This window comes from Macrobrachium nipponense, chromosome 27, assembly GCF_015104395.2.
Source record: "Macrobrachium nipponense isolate FS-2020 chromosome 27, ASM1510439v2, whole genome shotgun sequence".
Taxonomy (NCBI): Eukaryota; Metazoa; Arthropoda; class Malacostraca; order Decapoda; family Palaemonidae; genus Macrobrachium; species Macrobrachium nipponense.
Genome location: NC_087216.1, coordinates 24150846 through 24168822, shown reverse-complemented (window position 1 = coordinate 24168822; position 17977 = coordinate 24150846). Strand labels below are relative to the sequence as shown.

The window sequence follows — 17977 nt, the reverse complement described above, 5'->3', positions numbered from 1 at the left end:
CATACATACTTACCTGGCAGATATATACGATTAATGGCCCACCCAGCCTCCCGCAGGAGACAGGTGGAAGAGAGAAAATATGATAGAAAACAAAAACGGGAATGGTCCTAGTCCTGCCGCCCAGGGCAGGCAGGTAGATCACCTGACGCTTACCTGGGTAGCGAAAGTGGCGCGAAAATTTTTGGAATTTCTGTCACTTGGGGACGACGGAAGTCCCTTAGACTAAGTATATAATCTGCCAGGTAAGTATGTATGAAACTTATTGATTTGTTCCGATACGTAATACAAACCCGGTCGTCCTTTAACAATAGGAAGGTATCTAGCGGCAGCTGGGACGGTCGTAAGCTTCGAACAAGGGGAGAACGGTAGTTAACTGCTTGTCCGATCGTGCGCGCGCCCGAGCGCGACGAGAGGTGAAGAATCACTTTTGCTTTCGGCCGCGGGTGTGAAGGACGTGTTCGTCATCGCTCTCTGCCCGCTCATCGTCGTATGCTTTGTTTATATTGTGTTTTCTACTAATGGTTTGTTTGACTTGAAATGAAACTGTAAGTACACTGTTTTCATTTTCATTACTTAATTATGAATCAACATGGAGCTATCGCCGTAGAGACGGCGATTTCCGCTCTTTTCATGAATTAAACCTTGAATATGTCTCGGTGCCGAGGGCGGCGCACTCGCGCCGATTCATTGATATTTGGGCCGAAAGGTTCTGTAATTGAAAGATGTAAGTACTTCTTTTTCATTATTATTTGCCCTGTGCGTTCGTTTGCCGAGAGCTTGATTGCGCTCGGCACGAACCTCTTATTTTGTATGAATAGAATGCAATGAAAAGTGGATTCACAATGCAGTTTTCTTTTCATTTTCATTTATTAATTGCATCAAATTTAATTTTGGATCAATTTCCGCTCTTACCCGGGAATTAATCCTTACGATTTATTTGCTGTGAAAGTGAAAATAGCAAGTGCCAGTATTGTTCATTTTCATATATATTTATGATAGCATCATATTATTATGGATCAAGTTCGCTCTTACCCGGGAATTGATCTTTCCCCCTTTAAGTTCTATGAAGTGAATCGCAAGTGCCAGTATTCTGTTTCATTGTTTTCATATTACTTTTCACTGCTGTGCGGGGGTAGGGGAAGCGAAGGTCTGCCACGAAGTCGTCGGAAAGCTCTCCCGCGACTCCCTTGGTATCCGATTCTTCTTCGTCCCTTTCCTGCCCCCCCGCTCAGCTTCCTCGTATTTTGTTTTTGGGTCTTCCTTCCGTTCGGGGTGGGGCATGTCTCCCCCCCCGTGCGTGAGGGAACCCCTCTTACTAATCTGTCTGTGCTACCGCAGGTGCTACATCCGTGGGAGACGACCTTGGACAGGTATGGGCCACTGCGGCTGCAGGGCGTGCCTAGCATCCACGATCTGCTGCAGCGTCTAGCGAGGTCTGGGGCGGTGACCTTGGAGTGGTCTCCACTACAACCTTCACGGCCGCTTATGCTGCTTCCCCCCGCTGGTCTACACTCCCCATGCTGTGTCGGTGACGCCGTCTTGCCGCTTCTAGGGCGGTCGCCACCGTACCGAGGAGGGGTATGCCGCCGCCGCCTGTGTTTTCTTCGTGTTGCCTGCCCCAGACTTCCGCTGTTCCAGCAGCTCGCCACGGACCGGCCGCCAGTACCAGGTTCCCGCTGGCTGCCGATGATTCTACGAGGCGATGGCTGGGCCTGCCGTACCTGTCTCTGATGTGGTTCCCGCTACTGGCTTGGCTGTCCCTTCTGTGTTTACCGCTGCCGCTGTTCCTGCCGCTCCTGAGCTGGTTGCTGTTCCTGTCGCTCCTGGTTCCTGCGCCTGTCCATGCTGGTCCTAGCCCATGGTGTGTGGTTCCCCAGTCCCAGGTCCTTCCGGACAGGTGCAGTCGGGCCGTGTTGCTTCGGCAATAGGCCCGACTCCGGCCTGGGATGGAGACCTGACGACTGTCCTGCGTGAGCTGACGAAGAAGAGGAAGGTGTCATCTTCGTCTTCGTCTGTTGCTGCCTCTTCCCCTTCGACTTCTAAGGCCCATAAGCCGAAGAAGAAGAAGGCTGCCTCCCCCCCCTAAGACAGTCTCCTTCGGGAACTTCTAAGGGCCCGTCCACCTCGGTGGGACGGGGGGGGTCCTTCTGTTGGTACCTCCTGCTCCTTAGGGAGCGGCGGGGCCCGTCTCCCCTTCCGTAAGGAAGAGATAGACGGGGACCGAGGAGTATCGGTTAGCTCTGGTACTTCCTCGCCTGGTGCTAGCGGCGATGCCGCTACGCCAGGTTCCGGCTCGGTCTCTCGTTCGCGGGAGATCCCAGTGTACGCTCTCCCTCGGGAGACCGGTGCAGCCAAAGTTTCGGCGCCAGAGTTCGCTCGGCGCCAAGACCACGGCACGGAGCAGAAGGCTGGCGAGAACCGCTCAGGTGACTCTCGCCAGGCCAGCGGCCGCTCTCGCAGCGACAGCTGGTAACCGGGTTTTGGTATATTCCCCCTAAGAAGACTCCTTCGGGAACTTCGAAGGGCTCGTCACACTCCGGAGGTGTGACGGGGGGTGTTCTCTGCTGGCCTCCTCCTTCTTCGGAACGGGGCCCGTACCTCCCCTTCTGAGAAGGAAGAAGAAGATGGGGACCAAGGGTGTGCTGGCTACCGCTGGTACACCCTCGCCTGGTCTTGGCAGCTCTGCTGCTAAGCCAGGTACCGGCTCGGTTTCTCGTCCGCGAGAAGTTCCGAGTGTACGGTCTCCTTCGGTGACCGTGCAGCCAAAGTTAAGACGCCTGAGTTCGCTCAGCGTCATGACCGAGGCACGGAGCAGAAGACTGTCGAGAGCCGCTCAGGTGACTCTCGCCAGGCCAGCGGCCGCTCTCGAGCGACCACCGGTACCACTCGGGTGGACGTGACGGTCTCTGACCGGCCACGGGTTGAGGCTGGGAAGGGGTCCCCCCAGGTCCCCTCGACCGACGGTACCAGCCTCAGGCTGGTACCAGCGGTTTGACGTGCCGCGAGGACGCTCACCGGTCTCACCGCGAAAGTGAGCTCTGCAGGTGGCACCTGACCGCCGCTCCCACAGGGACCGGGCGGATACGGTGACCAGCAGCAGCCTCGTCTGACGCACGGGACGGGTCGACGTTGCTCAGTCGAGCCGCTCGCCACAGGTGAGCGGCACGGCAGGCCTGCAGATCGATCCCCACCGCGGGTTGGTGATCGGCTGCAGCCCCCCACGTACGCTGGTCCTGCCACCAGCGAGCGGGGGGGAGCGTCAGGTCTGTCTCTACCACTACCTTCAACTTCCTCGGGCTACAACCCGGGAAGAGCGAGGTAGCTAGGAGTGATCGTGAGAGGGTCGCGCTCACGATCCCTTCACGACGCCGCATGTGCCACGTATGGTCTTAGGACCAACCAGGACGTACGCGCAAGTGATTGGAGGCGACAAGTCAGAGGGGGAAGGGTAGCGTCAGTTCTGTCTCTCCTGATACCTTCAACTTCCTCGGCATACGCCAGGAAGAGCGAGGTATATAGGAGGTGATCGTGAGAGATGCGCCGCTCACGATCCCGTCACGACGCCGCACGTGCCAGGTATGGTCTAGGACCAACCAGGACGTACGCGCAAGTGATTGGAGGCAACTGTCGGGGATCTGTTGCTGGTCCTTCTGCTGAAGGAGGAGGGTCCTGGGAGCTGCTCTTGTTGGAGGGACTGGATGGTCCTACTCCTCAAGACGCTGTAACTTCCGAGATTCAGAGTAACTCTTTGCCCAGGTTATTGCACTGATTCGTCAGCACAACGACCTGGCTGGGGAAGGATCGCCGCTCCCACCAGCAGAGCCCATGTCTCTGCTCGAGTCGTTTTGGGGCCCGAGAGGGAACCCAAACCGACGGTGGGTTTGCCGCGATCGGAGCTTGCCGATCCTGTCTTGAACCAGAGTCTCTCGTCTCCGGACAAGAAGGCTCTCTCAGTTCTGGCCGGTCGATCAAGCTACTTCCACCTCCTCTACTGCGACAGCGGCGTTTCTACGTGTCTTCGGACACCGTATTTAATTACTCCTTCGGTCCTCCTGAGAGGTTTCGACCTCGACGAGGACTGGAATGAGTCGGAGGGACAGTATCGGCTCTCTCCTGTCAGGTGTCGATCAGCCCCACCCAGACGACGTTCACAGTGGCGGCAGACCCTTACCTACAGTGAGAGTTCGTAACCCTCCTCGGGGAAAACGTTTTCTCCTGACGATACGTTTTCCCAGACTCTGAGAGGCCATCGCCGCAAGGCGATGGCTGCTCCTACTCTTCTCCAACTGCTAGTTCCACTGGGAAGGCGAGCGAGTATCCAATTCCTCCCCCATTCCCTCTCTCCTTACGGCTACGAGGGAAAGGGGAGGGATCCTACAGAGATTTCTCTGTAGGATTCCACGTTGGGGACTGCGCTACCTGGGGGGGGACCTTCGGGTCCTACCTGACGTAACCGCCCGGTCGTTGAGGAGGGATCCTGCCCCCATTCTCGATTTCTACGGGAATCGAGAGGACCACCAGCCGATATCGTTTGACGAATTCGGTGGGGGTTTTCGCAGACTGCTTAGAATTCTACGGAATTCTAGCGCATTCAGAGTGTTAGAGTTTCTTACGATCCCCAAACACTTAGGCGAGAACCACGGTCTAAAGTGAGCGAGACGAGAATCCCGATATGTTACACGATAATCGGGAACCTCGCCTATGCTCGAATTCATGGAATTTCTAGCATTATGGAAGAAGACTGCTGCTGAAGAAGACTATCTCACAGTAGGCGACCACCAATCCTGGAATAGAGAAGAACGGACGGGAATATCCAGTTTGGCTTGAACTATCGTCTTAGTATTCTGTTCACCATTGAAGCTTTCCTTCGAGGAAGACTTCTCCACTCTCTTTGATAGAGACCGAAGGTGGTCGATCTCCAATCCTTATTTTGTTTTCTTGAAGGAAAGAATTTAGGATGGAGATCGTTGTTCAGAATCCTACAATATACTACGTATATTAACCTCGCGACATGATTCTGCTAAGCAGTTGAATGGTCCGAGGGGTAGGCGCATATCCTGGTTATTCTACGGATTGCGACTTAGACGAAAAGTATTCTAATTGAACTGCAACTCGGGTTGCCGCCTGCAACCTCCCCCAGGTGTTTTCAGTTTCAATTTATATACTTATGGTGTTGTCACAACAACACCATTTAAGCTTTTATATTTACCGAAATTCGTTCGCATAAATATAATTGCTCGAGCATATCTTTTTATGCTCGGTGGTTCTAGCCGAACGCATTCCTTCGTGGAAAGGATTACTTGGCAACTCAGGATGACGAGTCAGCGACAGCTACTGCGTATTGAATTGCCCGAGGCATTTCAGTACCAGCTGCCGCTTTGAGATGGACGGTTGGTTAAGTCTTTCTCACCTGCTTTGATTGAATACCAACCGTATCTCTGCCCAACAATCACGGACTTAAGTCTCTGATAACGGGGATTCTCGCATACATGAATGACCATCTACTGCTGTGACGCTAGTATTCATCGTCTTCGGTATTGCGAGAATTTTAAACAGAGATATCTTTTCGACTCTCATCTTTCTGTTTACCGCACGGTAACAGAATTCTGTAATAGTCTCTTGCTGCATCGTATATCGATAATGCGAATGATTTTTGCGGAATCTGAGTTTGTCCTCAAAATATCTTGTATTCGGAGGTGTGCAATTGTTCATTGTTCACCCCGGATTAGCAGATGTATTGAAAAAGACATCGCCTACTCCCACACCTGCCAGCTCTATTTCCAAACGTTCAGCCCATGAGAAGCAGTCTTCAGGCGGCTCTCCCCTGTGTTTCATTACTGAAGAACGCCCCGCTTTCATTGCACAACGGACAGCAATGAAATGGCGGTTAGCGTTTTCAGTCATTTGTAAGCACAGGTTAGAATCTTGAGATTCCTTCTCTCGATTCAGCTGGAAGACGTAGGTTGCATTCATTGCCTACCTTCGTCTTCAATGTTACATAGTGTTGTTTCTCTTAAGCTGAGATTCAAACGTCTATGAGATTTCTTGCCATCAGGGACCTCGGTCTTTTGAAGGCAATGACTTTCGCCTTTGAGCTTATGCATAAGAGAATCATCGCCGCGCCGTTTCCGGCATCGGGTGACTAACAAATATTTATTTGTTTAGTCTCTCAGCATAACTCTTTAAAGGGCGAAGGTCACGTGACTTACCCGGATGCTTGGACAACTTGCCTCTACTGATTCCGAACCAGTCAGTCGGCAGCTGTCAGAGCGCCCGAGTCAGTTACGAACTATGCTGTGGACTTAGTTCGGTTGTTCCAGAGCAATCATTACTTCGTCTTAATAGCTTGTCAGTATGAGTACTGTACATAACCAAAGTCGAGAAGAGGGATAGGTCATATGACTATCCCTTCTTTTCGTCTTAGGTAACTGCCATGACTTCTCTCGAGAAGTCAAGCACAAAGGGATGGGGATTTGTGACGCTCGATTTCGTACCGATCTTCGTAGCGAAGACTCAGAACCCTTCGGTAACTGACGATTGGTTCGAGTCCTTCACAATACCCTCCCTAATGGACTTCACCGCCTCCGATACGAAGGCTATGCTGCTTTGTCCTGTGAAGGCGCGACGGAGCTGTCTGAAGAACTCGACACCCAGGATGAGTGTGGACGCCTCTTCATCATTCTCTCGCGTTCCGCAAGAACTTCTCCGTGGCGCAGGTAATGAAGGCAGGCGCCTGGTCCAACCGGACCGCATGCACCTCCTTCTACCTTCGGGATATTGCCCACAGTTCCTTGGATCTTTTTCCTTGGGAAACGGTGGTGGGTTGCTCAACACGTTGTGTAGTTAACCCAGACCCTCGCAGGCTGAACAGCATCGAGTCCTGGTGTGACCGTAAGAAATGGATGAGGAATGAGAGTGACTGCTCTCTTCCATCTTTTTTCTCTTCCTCTACCTCTGGGTAAGAGGGACACGGTCGTCACCCTGCTGGGTAAGGACGAGATGCAGGTGAGCTACTCAATAGAGCACCATCCTATCCCTTTCAGTAGGGATAGGAGTAATACCACCACTTCCTCCAACAAGGGGGAGGAAGTGGATGCCAATTTGAGACAAACCATCATTTTATGATTGTCTCTTGCAAACAGGACAAGTCTTGCTTGCTGGTACGAAGAGATAAGCTTGCCTCTCTCTTAGTACTTGGCCCAGAGGTCTGACCATTGATCCTGCGGTGCACACCCCGATCAATCGGACAGAGGTTTGGATCCCTCCCTTGCTCTTACGACCAGGGAGGCACTCCAGGGTTGGACGAACACCAGTCTGTTCACCAAAAAGACTCAGATTCCTCCCCCACCAAGAAGTGAGTCTTCCTATTGTTAAAGGACCGAGGGTTTGTATTACGTATCGGAACAAATGACAATTTGTCGAAAAAATTGCATTTTTCCTAACTATAAACAAAACCTGAGGTCCTTACATATAGTCCCACCTCATGCCACCCCTCACTCTGCAACTTTTTGCATGGGCCTAAAGCAAAAGTGATTCTTCACCTCTCGGGCGCGCGGGCGCGCGCACGATCGGACAAGCAGTTAACTACCGTTCTCCCCTTGTTCGAAGCTTACGACCGTCCCAGCTGCCGCTAGTTACCTTCCTATTGTTAAAGGACCTCAGGTTTGTATAGTTAGGAAAAATGCAATTTTCGACAAATTGTCATATTATAACAATATCATTTTTCTTCCTGTAATACATCTTAGAATTTGTTATACTATAAATATTGGTCCTTATTTTGAAGGGTTTTATGGTGACCCACGCAATGGAGGACGTTGTTACCGGGAGTGCAGTGCTCGCAACATATTGACCAAAGCATCTTACGGACATTTGGGAGCTCAGACAACAAAGTTGGAGGCTGGGACATCATGCATGTGGATAATAACCCCAAATGATTCATTGGAACCTCTTTCAGTGGCTCTTTCAGGGTTAGTGCAACTGGACTGATTAAATAAAAGTGCCCTAAGCTGTAAGAATCTAAAATCTTTACTTGACTGGTATGAAGTAGTAGGTCTAGGGCTTTGGACGATTCGACCACTTACAGGATATATTTTAAAAAAGGTTCCTCTTCTATTAACAAGTTATTTCATATAAGGCAATTGTAAATAAGTGCTGAATGAGCCTGTTATGTGTTTAAATGATGCTGAATTTTTACATTTGTTGTACTACACAGCACATTATTATAGAATATTAATTGAATAACAATTTACTAAAAATGTTTGAAACGCACTTGTTCATTTTGAGAAGTCATCCGTCAGATACCTTCCAGCATTCCAGAATTTCTTTGGAGTCACTCTGGAGTCACATTAAACAGTAATAGATTAGCAGAGTTTTCCTGTAAATATTGTGCAGTTAGTTGCATTGCTGTCAATATGTGCTCTGTACTTTTTGCTACAGTAACTCCGAAATATGATTGTGACATTTCATATCCGTAGGACATACGTCATTCAGATCACCATCAAAGAGATCAACGTTAGATGTGGGGAAGGCATAGTGTACGTGTATGATGGCCTTCCAGATTTTGTCTCGGGAGATGCCTACTGGGATCGTCAGAAAAACAAGATTGGAGCTTTCTGTGAAAACAGAGCATCATACCCTCTGACTGTACAGTCAGTCAGTGGGTTGATGACAGTATTTTATGAAAAGGCTTCCTTGACACAAGGTTTTAATGCAACCTACGAGGTGCTCCGCTGTAAAGAAAATACAGGAAAGGACAGGGTTTGTGTCAGTAGTAAGCCTGTTTGTAAGGAGAAAAGGGTTGGAGTTAATTGCGATATTCCAATTTGCCCTAATAAATGTTCAGAAGCTGAGGGACGTGGTACTTGTTCACTGACCTATGGACGTTGTGAGTGTACCCCAGGTTTTGTGGGAGAAGATTGTAGCATTGTTCGACGAGATCATCAGGTAAGAACATTTGTTTTCAGCTTTGTTACAATAATACTTTTTGTCTAGATTTTGTTTAATGTGAAAGTAAATTTCAAGACTGTTCACTGGAGGTGTAAAAGCTACCATTATAATTATTCATGTTGCCTACGGCTTTTTTTTTTTTTTTTTTTTTTTTTTTTTTTTTTTTTTTTTTTTTTTTTTTTTTTTTTTTTTTTTTTTTTTTTTTTTTTTTTTTTTCTCCTCTCAATTATCTGGAAGAATTGAAAATACTGTATTTGCAAGTTATTTTTCACATCTGAAGGTTGCTGCATAAAATACACCTAGTAACCTTGCTTATGTCAACCCCATCCTGCTTTGCTACTTGTCTTTTCATGTGTCTCAAGAAACCTAACTTTTCAACTTCTCTAACATTTTTATGTTCCAGTTTTCACCCCTTATTTTTTATTTTTATTTAATAGAAACTATGAACCAATGTTATTGATCCAGTTAAACTCCAGCTACATGTATCAAAGTCTTTAATGATGATAAATTCACTTATAACAACTGTCCTTGTGATCACTTTGTATCCTTTTCATCTTAACAATAATGACTAAAGGAACTTCAAATACATACAAGGATATATTGTGTTTGTTCCGACACGGCATACAAACCTTCGGTCCTTTTACAATAGGAAGGTACTAGCGGCAGCTGGATAGGTCGTAAGCTTTCAACAAGGGGTTCGGTAGTTAACTGCTTGTCTGACAGGAGCTGCGCGCTCGACTGGGAGGTAAACAAACCACTTTGCTTTCGGCCTCACAGCGAGTGGACGTGTGTGTTCGACGCTCTCTGCCCGTCGTTTGCTTTCATGAGTATTTGGTTGTGTTTGTGTGTGAACATTTGTAAGTACAATCATTTCCTCTCTTATTTCTTCATTTTTGATTTGATCAATAATGGAATCTCCACGCCTCGCTACCCCACGGAGACTATGCCCGGGTACCGAAGGGCGTAAATGCGGAAAGTTCCGCTCATTCCCAGAAATTGACCCACATATTTTGTGCGCTCGGTGTCGGGGGCGCGAATGCACCCGAGCCGAGCCCCGTGAAGTAGTCTTTAATTGGTCTGAGGCGCAGTGGACTTTGTACGAAGGCAGGAAGAAGCGAAGGCCTGCAAAGGAGTCGTCGGAAAGCTCTCCCACGACTCCTTGGTTACGGACACTTCGTCTTCTTTCCTGCCGCCCGCTCAGCTCCCACGTTTGGCGCCTTCCCCTTCGGGGGGGGTTTCTAGGTCCTTCTCCTCACCCGACCTGTCGAGTGTGGAGGAGGGCGCTAGATACCCCGATGTCGAGTTGTACTCTGCGTCCTCATCCGTTCGTCTTCGCGCGAGCGGGTAGAGGATCCTGCTAATCACCCGACTTTTGCTTCCTCAGGTGCGGTTGCCGCGAAGGACGACCTCGGACAGGTGTGGGCATCGTTGGGTCTGCAGGGCGTTGCCGAGTGTCCAGGGGCTGCTCTACCATCTCGCTGGCTCTGTGGCGGTCACGCATGCTACGGTTACGACCACCACCACGACCCTTACAACGCCCGGCTATGCTTCACCTCCTCACCTGGTGTACACCCCGCACGCGGTCTCTGTCACACCAACTACATCGGTGCAGGGGCCAGTCGTCGTACCACGGGGGAGTGTGATGCCGCCGCCTGGGTTTGCCGTGCTGCCGCGACCGGACTTCGTGTGCCCGAAGAGCTCGCCCCTGGACCTCCCACCAGTACCAAGGATGTCTGTGCGCTGGTCCGTCCCACCTGGACCGCCTGTACAGCATGCCGTACCTACCGTACCCCCTGCCAGCCGCTGTGCACGGACGTGACGTTTGCCGACCACTGCTGCCGTTCCTGTACCTGCTCCTGCCGTCTCCACTGCTGTTCCTGTGATGCCTGCACCTGCTGACGTTATGTTCCTGTCCTGGCTCCGCTGCTCCCGATGCTGATCTGTTCGGACAGGTGCGTCCGGCCCTGTTGCTTCGGCAACAGCAGCCCCGGCTCCGCGCTGGATGACAGATCTGACATCGGTCCTGAGGAGGTGACGAAGAAGAAGAAGAAGAGGAGGAAGGTGTTCGTTGTCGTCTTCATCGTCTTCTTCGTCGTCGTCGTCGTCTGCCGCCTCTCCCCTTCTTCTTTCTAAGGCTCCCCGCCTAAGAGAAGAAGGTCGCCTCCCCCCCCCTAAGAAGTCTCCTCGGGAACTTCTAAGGGCCCGTCTCGCTCTGGTGAGACGGGGGGTCCTTCCGCTGGTCACCCTGCTCCTTCGGGGGCAGGACCCGTTTCTTCTTCCGCAAGGAAGAAGACTACGGGGACCAGAGGAGTGCCGGCTAATACCGGCACTTCCTCACCTGCTGATTAGTGGTTCGACCACGGCAGCAGGATCCGTCTCTGCCTCTCGTTCGCGAGGTGGTACGAGTGTACGGTCGCCTATCAGCGACCGTTGCAGCTAGGAACCAGACCTCTGAGCCAGCTCAGCGTCAGGTTCACGGCACGGAGCGGAAGACTGGTGACAGCCGCTCACGCGACTCTCACCAGACCAGCTCTCGCTCTCGGCGGCGAGCAGCTGGCTTACCGGGCGGACGAATGACGGGTCCATGACCGGCCCACGGGCTGAGGGCTGGGAAGAGGTCCTCTCGTTCGGCCAGGCGCCAAGCCACGGTGGTACCAGCGACGTGACGCGCCGTGAGGATACGCACCGGTCTCACCGTGACAGTGGAGCTCGCCGGTCGCCTGACCGTCACTTCTCACAGAGAGCGACTCGGGTACGGCAACCAGCACCAGCTCCTCTGACACACGAGACCGGGGCCGCTGTTCTCGGTCCAGCCGTTCTCCACAGCGAGACGGCTCGACTAGGCCTGCAGCTCGATCGCCACCGCGGGTTGACGATCGCCTGCAGTCTTCCAAGCCCACTGGTTCTGCCAGCGAGCGAGGAGGGAGCGTCAGTCTGCCTCTCCCATACCTTCAACCTCCTCGGGTACACGGGAGGGACGAGGTATTGAGGAGTGATCGTGAGGGGTGCGCCCTCAGGATCCCACCACGTCGTCCTACGTACCAGGCACGGTTTCTCGGACCAGCCAGGTCGTATGCCACAAGTGGTTGGAGGAGACCGAGAGGGGTCTGTCGCTGTCCTCCCTCGAGGGAGGAGGGTCTCGGGAGATGCTCCTGTTTGAGGGACTGGATGAGTCCGACTCCGCAGGACGCAGTCACTCCTTAGATCCAGAGGAACTTTGCCGAGGTTATTGCGCTGATTCGTCAGCACAACGACCTCGCGGAAGGATCGCCGCTCCCACCATCCGAGCCCACGTCCCGGCTCGAGTCGTTCTGGGGCCCGAAGAGGGAACCCAGACCGACGGTGGGTTTGCCGCGTTCCGCGAGCTTTGCCGACTCAGTGCTGGACCAGGTGAATCGCCTTGTCTCCGGGGCAAGACGGTTTTCTTTCTCAAGTCTGCAGGTCGAGCAAGCTGCTTCCACCTCCTCTGCTGCGACAGGCGTTTTTACGTGCCATCTGAGGACCCTCCCGATGCGCCCAAACAGGGGAACCCAAGGAGTTAGCCAGGCTGACTCCGGGTGTGTCTCTGCAGCAGCTCCTGTCCGAGAACCTATGGTTCTCGCAGCAAGGCACTCGGCCTGGAATCTACTGCCATGGCAGCTTTCCAGGCCGTCTCTGGTTAGATCTGTGGTCCCTCACAGTATCTAACTAAGGTCGCAGTCCAATCTCCGGCGGGAATTTCTCCCGAAGATGACTCGGCCTTTAGGAGACTTTGCCAGTCTGGGTGGGGGAAGAGCCATCTCCTTCTTGCCCAACCAGACGGTGAACCTGTGGGCCAACCTGGTTCTCCGACGTAGGGACGCTGTCCTTACTAATTTTCGGTTTGGTTTTATTTTTAGGGACCAGGCGGACCAACCAACCAGGGCGAAACCAAGACCCCGGCGTTGGGACTTCGCAACGGACCTTTACGGAGTTCCACGTCTCTCTTCCCAGGAGAGATGGTGGACGCTGCGGTGGACAGACGGCGCACTGACGACAGTGACCGTCTGGTTCACCAGGCAGTCTCGAAGGCTTCTGGGCAGCCTCGGACTGCGGGCCAAGTCAAAGAGCTTCGGCTAGCGCTTCCTCGGTGGCTAAGACGGTAGCTTGCGTCGAAGCCCGGGGAAAGACTCTGTCTTCTTCGACTTCTACAAAGAGGAGCCGTAACCAGCCCTCCTCCCAGCCCCCTCCTCTCCCGTGGAGGCTCTGGGAAGAAGTCGAAGAAAGGGGGGAAACGCTAGGGACGGCGTTCCCCCTCACCTGCTGCCGGAAGTGTGGGGGGGTGCCTGGCCAGCCATTGGGCAACTTGGCAGCGCTACGGCGCCGAGACCTGGATTGTAGATGTCCTTCGGGAGGGATATCTATTACCCTTCGAATCGTCGGCCACACTCACCTCCAACCCGGTCCAACAGCAGTCGTACGTTCCAGGGTCATCGAAGGACGTAGCATTGAGACAGGAGATCAAGACCATGCTGAGCAAGAGAGCTGTAGAAATCGTCACGGATCAGTCACCGGGCTTTTACAGTCTACTCTTCCTGGTGGATGGAAAAGTCTCACGGGAGGCTGGTGCCCGGTGATAGATCTCTCTCCTCTGAACCGGTTTGTTTCGCCAGACCCGGTTCACGATGGAGACGGCACGTTCAGTGCTCGACTCCATCAGGGAGAACGATTTCATGCTTTCAGTGGACTTGAAGGATGCGTATTTCCAAATTACCATTCATCAGTCTCCAGAAAGTACCTCCGCTTCATCCTCGACGGGACGGTGTACCAATTCAGGGCACTTTGCTTCGGTCTCATCAACCGCCCACAGGTGTTCACGCGAGTGTTCACTCCTGGTGGTCTGCTTGGGGCCCCCCCATTCACACGGGATACGTCTGATGAGGTATCTCGACGATTGGTTAGTCCTGGCGAGCTCCCGCTCGCAGTTGCTACAGGACAGGGATCGACTGCTCGAGTTCTGTCGCGATCTGGGGATCGTTGTGAACTTCGAAAAGTCCGATCTCGAACCCAAGCAGAGGATGAAGTACCTGGGTATGCTGATCGACACGGTAGCAGGGCGAGTCTTCCCCGCAGACTCGCGGATCAGCAGATTCAGGGAGGCAGCCAACCAGTTCCTGTCTCGGCAGGAACAGGTAGCTCAGCGATGGCAAGTTGTGATCGGACACCTGTCGTCACTCGAGAAGCTAGTCCCTCACGGGCGTCTTCACCTGCGGTCTCTTCAGTGGAGACTAAAGGAGAGTTGGTCACAGGCGACGGATCCCCCAAGCTTTCCAGTGTCACTGACACAGGAGGTGAGACAGGACCTAGCCTGGTGGCTGGACGACAGGAACCTCTTAAGAGGAGTGCCTCTGCGCACTCCCCCCCGGACATGCAGCTGTTCTCAGACGCATCGACCGAGGGATGGGGCGCACACCTGGAGGAGTTGCTGACTTCAGGAGTGTGGGACGAGAACGACAAGCACCTTCACATCAATGTACTGGAACTCAAGGCAGCGTTCCTCGCTCTCCAAGAGTTCCAGGACCGCTTGATGGGACACTCAGTGGTGTTGATGTGCGACAACACCACGGTAGTGGCCTACGTCAACAAACAGGGGGGCCTAGTGTCTCTCCCGTTGTACCAGTTGACTCGGCAGGTGCACGAGTGGGCCGAGGCACACTCAATAGAGCTGTCGGCACGCTACATTCCAGGGAAGAGGAATGTAGTAGCAGACACGCTCAGCCGTCGGGATCAGGTGATAGGGACCGAGTGGTCTCTACACCAGGACGTGGCGGAAAGGCTCTTCGACCTGTGGGGACGACCAGTCGTGGATCTGTTCGCCACCCGGCACAACAGGAAGCTCCAGGTGTTCTTCTCGGCCGTGCCGGACCCATGGGCAGCTGCAGAGGACGCTCTCCAACACCCGTGGGACAACCTCTTCGTCTATGCCTTTCCCCGTTCAGCCTGATTCGCAAGGTGATCAGTCGAGCACTGGTCACACCCCGAATCTCAGGATGATCCTGGTGGCTCCCAAATGGCCACAGGCCATTTGGTATCCGGACCTGCTGGCTCTTCTCGCAGGAGAACCGAGAGAGATTCCCCCTTGGCACAACCTTCTCGCCCAGCCACACGTCGAGCGGTACCACCGAGCAGTCCAGTCCCTACGTCTTCACGGCTGGCTGTTATCCACCATCTCTTGCGAACGAGAGGCTTTTCTCGTAGCGCAGCAACAGAGATGGCTGGAAAACGTCCGTCAGTCCTCTGCAGCTGTGTACCAGGGAAAGTTAGGGCCGTCTTCTGTGGTTGGTGTCGTAGACGGAGTCTATCTCCTCTCAGAGCCACTTCTTCAGCAGGTAGCGGATTTCCTCGTTTTTCTTCGCCTGAGAGAAGCTCCTCACTCAGTCCCCACAGTCAAAGGATACAGAGCCGCCCTGGCGCTCGTCCTGAAACTGAGGGGATTGGACATCTCGAACTCGTTCGAGATCTCCTTGCTTATGAGGAGCTTCGAAAGGTCTTGCCCACCCAGGGAACTCTAGGCCCCCTGCGTGGGATGTGACTCTCGTCCTTAGGAGTTTGACTCGAACGCCGTTCGAGCACTCCGAGAGTCGTCAGACAGGGATCTGACCCTCAAGACCCTCTTCTTGCTGGCCCTGGCATCGGCGAAGAGAGTAGGGGAACTTCATGGTCTTTCCTATGATGTACGACACTCCAGGGGATGGGGATCTGTGACGCTCGATTTCGTCCCGAACTTCGTTGCGAAGACTCAGAAACCGTCGATCCCTGACGACAGGTTCGAGTCCTTCACGAATTCCCTCCCTAATGGACTTCACCGATAATGATGCGGATGAGATGCTGCTTTGTCCTGTGAGGGCGCTAACGGCGCTATCTGAAGAAAACTCGACACCTCAGGCCTGAGTGTCGACGCCTCTTCGTTAGCACGGGGGACGGGGTAACCAAGAAAGAAGTATCCAAGAACACTCTTTCATTCTGGCTGCGTGAGGTCATCAGGAGGGCGTATGAGGCTGATGGTAGTGACGACATCCGTACGTCCCGTCCGAGAGCTCACGAAGTCAGAAGTATTGGCCCCATCGTTGGCGTTTCGTAAGAACTTCTCCGTGGCGCAGGTCCTGAAGGCAGGGGTCTGGTCTAACCAGACTACTAACCTTTTTCGTCCCTTCTACCTTCGGGATATTGCCCACAGGTCCTTGGATACCTTTTCCTTGGGACCCGTGGTGGCGGCTCAACAAGTTGTGTAGCAAACCCAGACCCTCGCAGGCTGAAACCGCATCGAGTCCTGGTGTGACTGTGTGGATGGATGTGTGAATGAGTGAGTGACTGGCTCCCTCTTCCCGTCTTTTCCTCCTCCTCTACCTGTGGGCAGAGGGCCACGGTCGTCACTACGCTGGATGAGGACGAGATGCAGGTGAGCTATATGACAGAGCCCCATCCTATCCCTTTCACTAGGGATAGGAGCAGAATATCCACCACTTCCTCCTACAAGGGGGGGGAAGTGGATGCCTACAAGAGTCAAACCCATGACTTTATATTTGCTCCTGTACAGGAACAAGTTCTTACATTGCTGGTACGAAGAGATACGCTTGCCTCTCTCTTAGTACTCGGTCTAGAGGTCTGACCATTGATCCTGCGGTGCACACCCCGATCAATCGGACAGAGGCTTGGATCCCTCCCTCGCTCTTACGACCAGGGAGACTTCCAAGGTTGGGCGAACACCAGTCTGTTCACAAAAGACTCAGATTCCTCCCACCAAGAAGTGAGTCTTCCTATTGTAAAAGGACGCGAGGTTTGTATGCCGTGTCGGAACAAATGACAATTTGTCCAAAATTGCATTTTCCTAACTATACAAACCTGAGGTCCTTTTACACATAGCCCCACCTCATGCCACCCCTCACTCTGCAGTTTTTGCTTGGGCCAAAAGCAAAAGTGATTTGTTTACCTCCCAGTCGCGTGCGCGCGCCTGTCGGACAAGCAGTTAACTACCGAACCCCTTGTTCGAAAGCTTACGACCTATCCAGCTGCCGCTAGTACCTTCCTATTAGTTAAAAAGGACCTCAGGTTTGTATAGTTAGGAAAAATGCAATTTTGGACAAATTGTCATATTAAGAAAATGTAGTAAAATTCCTCTCATTTTGTGAAATAGAATAATGAAGGTCAGTGTATCTGTAAACTTTGTACTCTATGCTGCCCTGTCTAACTTTCAGGTGGTGGTGACAGAGTTGTTTTCCCCTGAGAAGATCGCCCCTTCTGTGATGCACCTTAGCACAGTTCTTCCTAGAATGGGCCATTCTTTAGTGGTTGATCATCGTGGAGCGTTATGGATTTTCGGTGGTTATTCTTTGTCAAGAGGACCTCTTAATGATATCCAGAAGTTTGACACACACAATAATAGCAACTCTTGGGAACAAGTAACCGTTAATGTCCAGCCAGGACGACAGCCTCCCCCAAATAGATATTTTCATGCTGCAGCTTATGTGGTAACGCAAAGGGAAATGTACATCTACGGAGGACTAAATGGTACCTCATTCTTGAATGATTTCTGGAAATTTAATATTATGTCTGAAAGCTGGACTAAGTTGAAAATTCATCCTGACTTACCGGCACTTGCAGGTCATACTTTGACTTACCGCGCGGATTCAGAGTATCAGTCATTGGTGCTTATTGGAGGGGCCTCTTCAGAGTTTGGGTTTTTGGAACGCATCTGGGAATATGATCTCCGAAATGGTAAATGGCACAAAGTCCAAACAAGTGGTGCTATTCCCATTGGCATTTATGGTCACAGTACTGTATATCATGAAGGAACCAAGACATTTTATGTGTATGGAGGCTATTCTTTCAAGGTTGATCAAGTGGATCATTTTCCAGACCTTTATGCACTGGATTATAATCGTAAGAAGTGGTCTGTCCTCCCTCCAGATCATAAGACAAATCTTAATCCGGCATCACTTCCAGCCCCAAGGACTTTCCATTCAGCTGTCACAACTCAAGATTATATGGTCATAATTGGTGGGGACATAATTGA

At 52.1% G+C, this 17977-nt stretch overlaps 1 protein-coding gene across 1 annotated transcript in view; it reads left to right on the top strand.

Annotated features, from left to right (window-relative positions):
• The window catches only part of LOC135200930 (multiple epidermal growth factor-like domains protein 8), a 141498-nt gene that overhangs the window by 82329 nt on the left and 41192 nt on the right, over positions 1-17977 (top strand). Inside the window, 3 exon segments of the mRNA XM_064229708.1 lie at positions 7784-7967; positions 8475-8943; positions 17160-17969. Coding sequence (XP_064085778.1) covers positions 7784-7967; positions 8475-8943; positions 17160-17969 — 1463 coding nt within the window.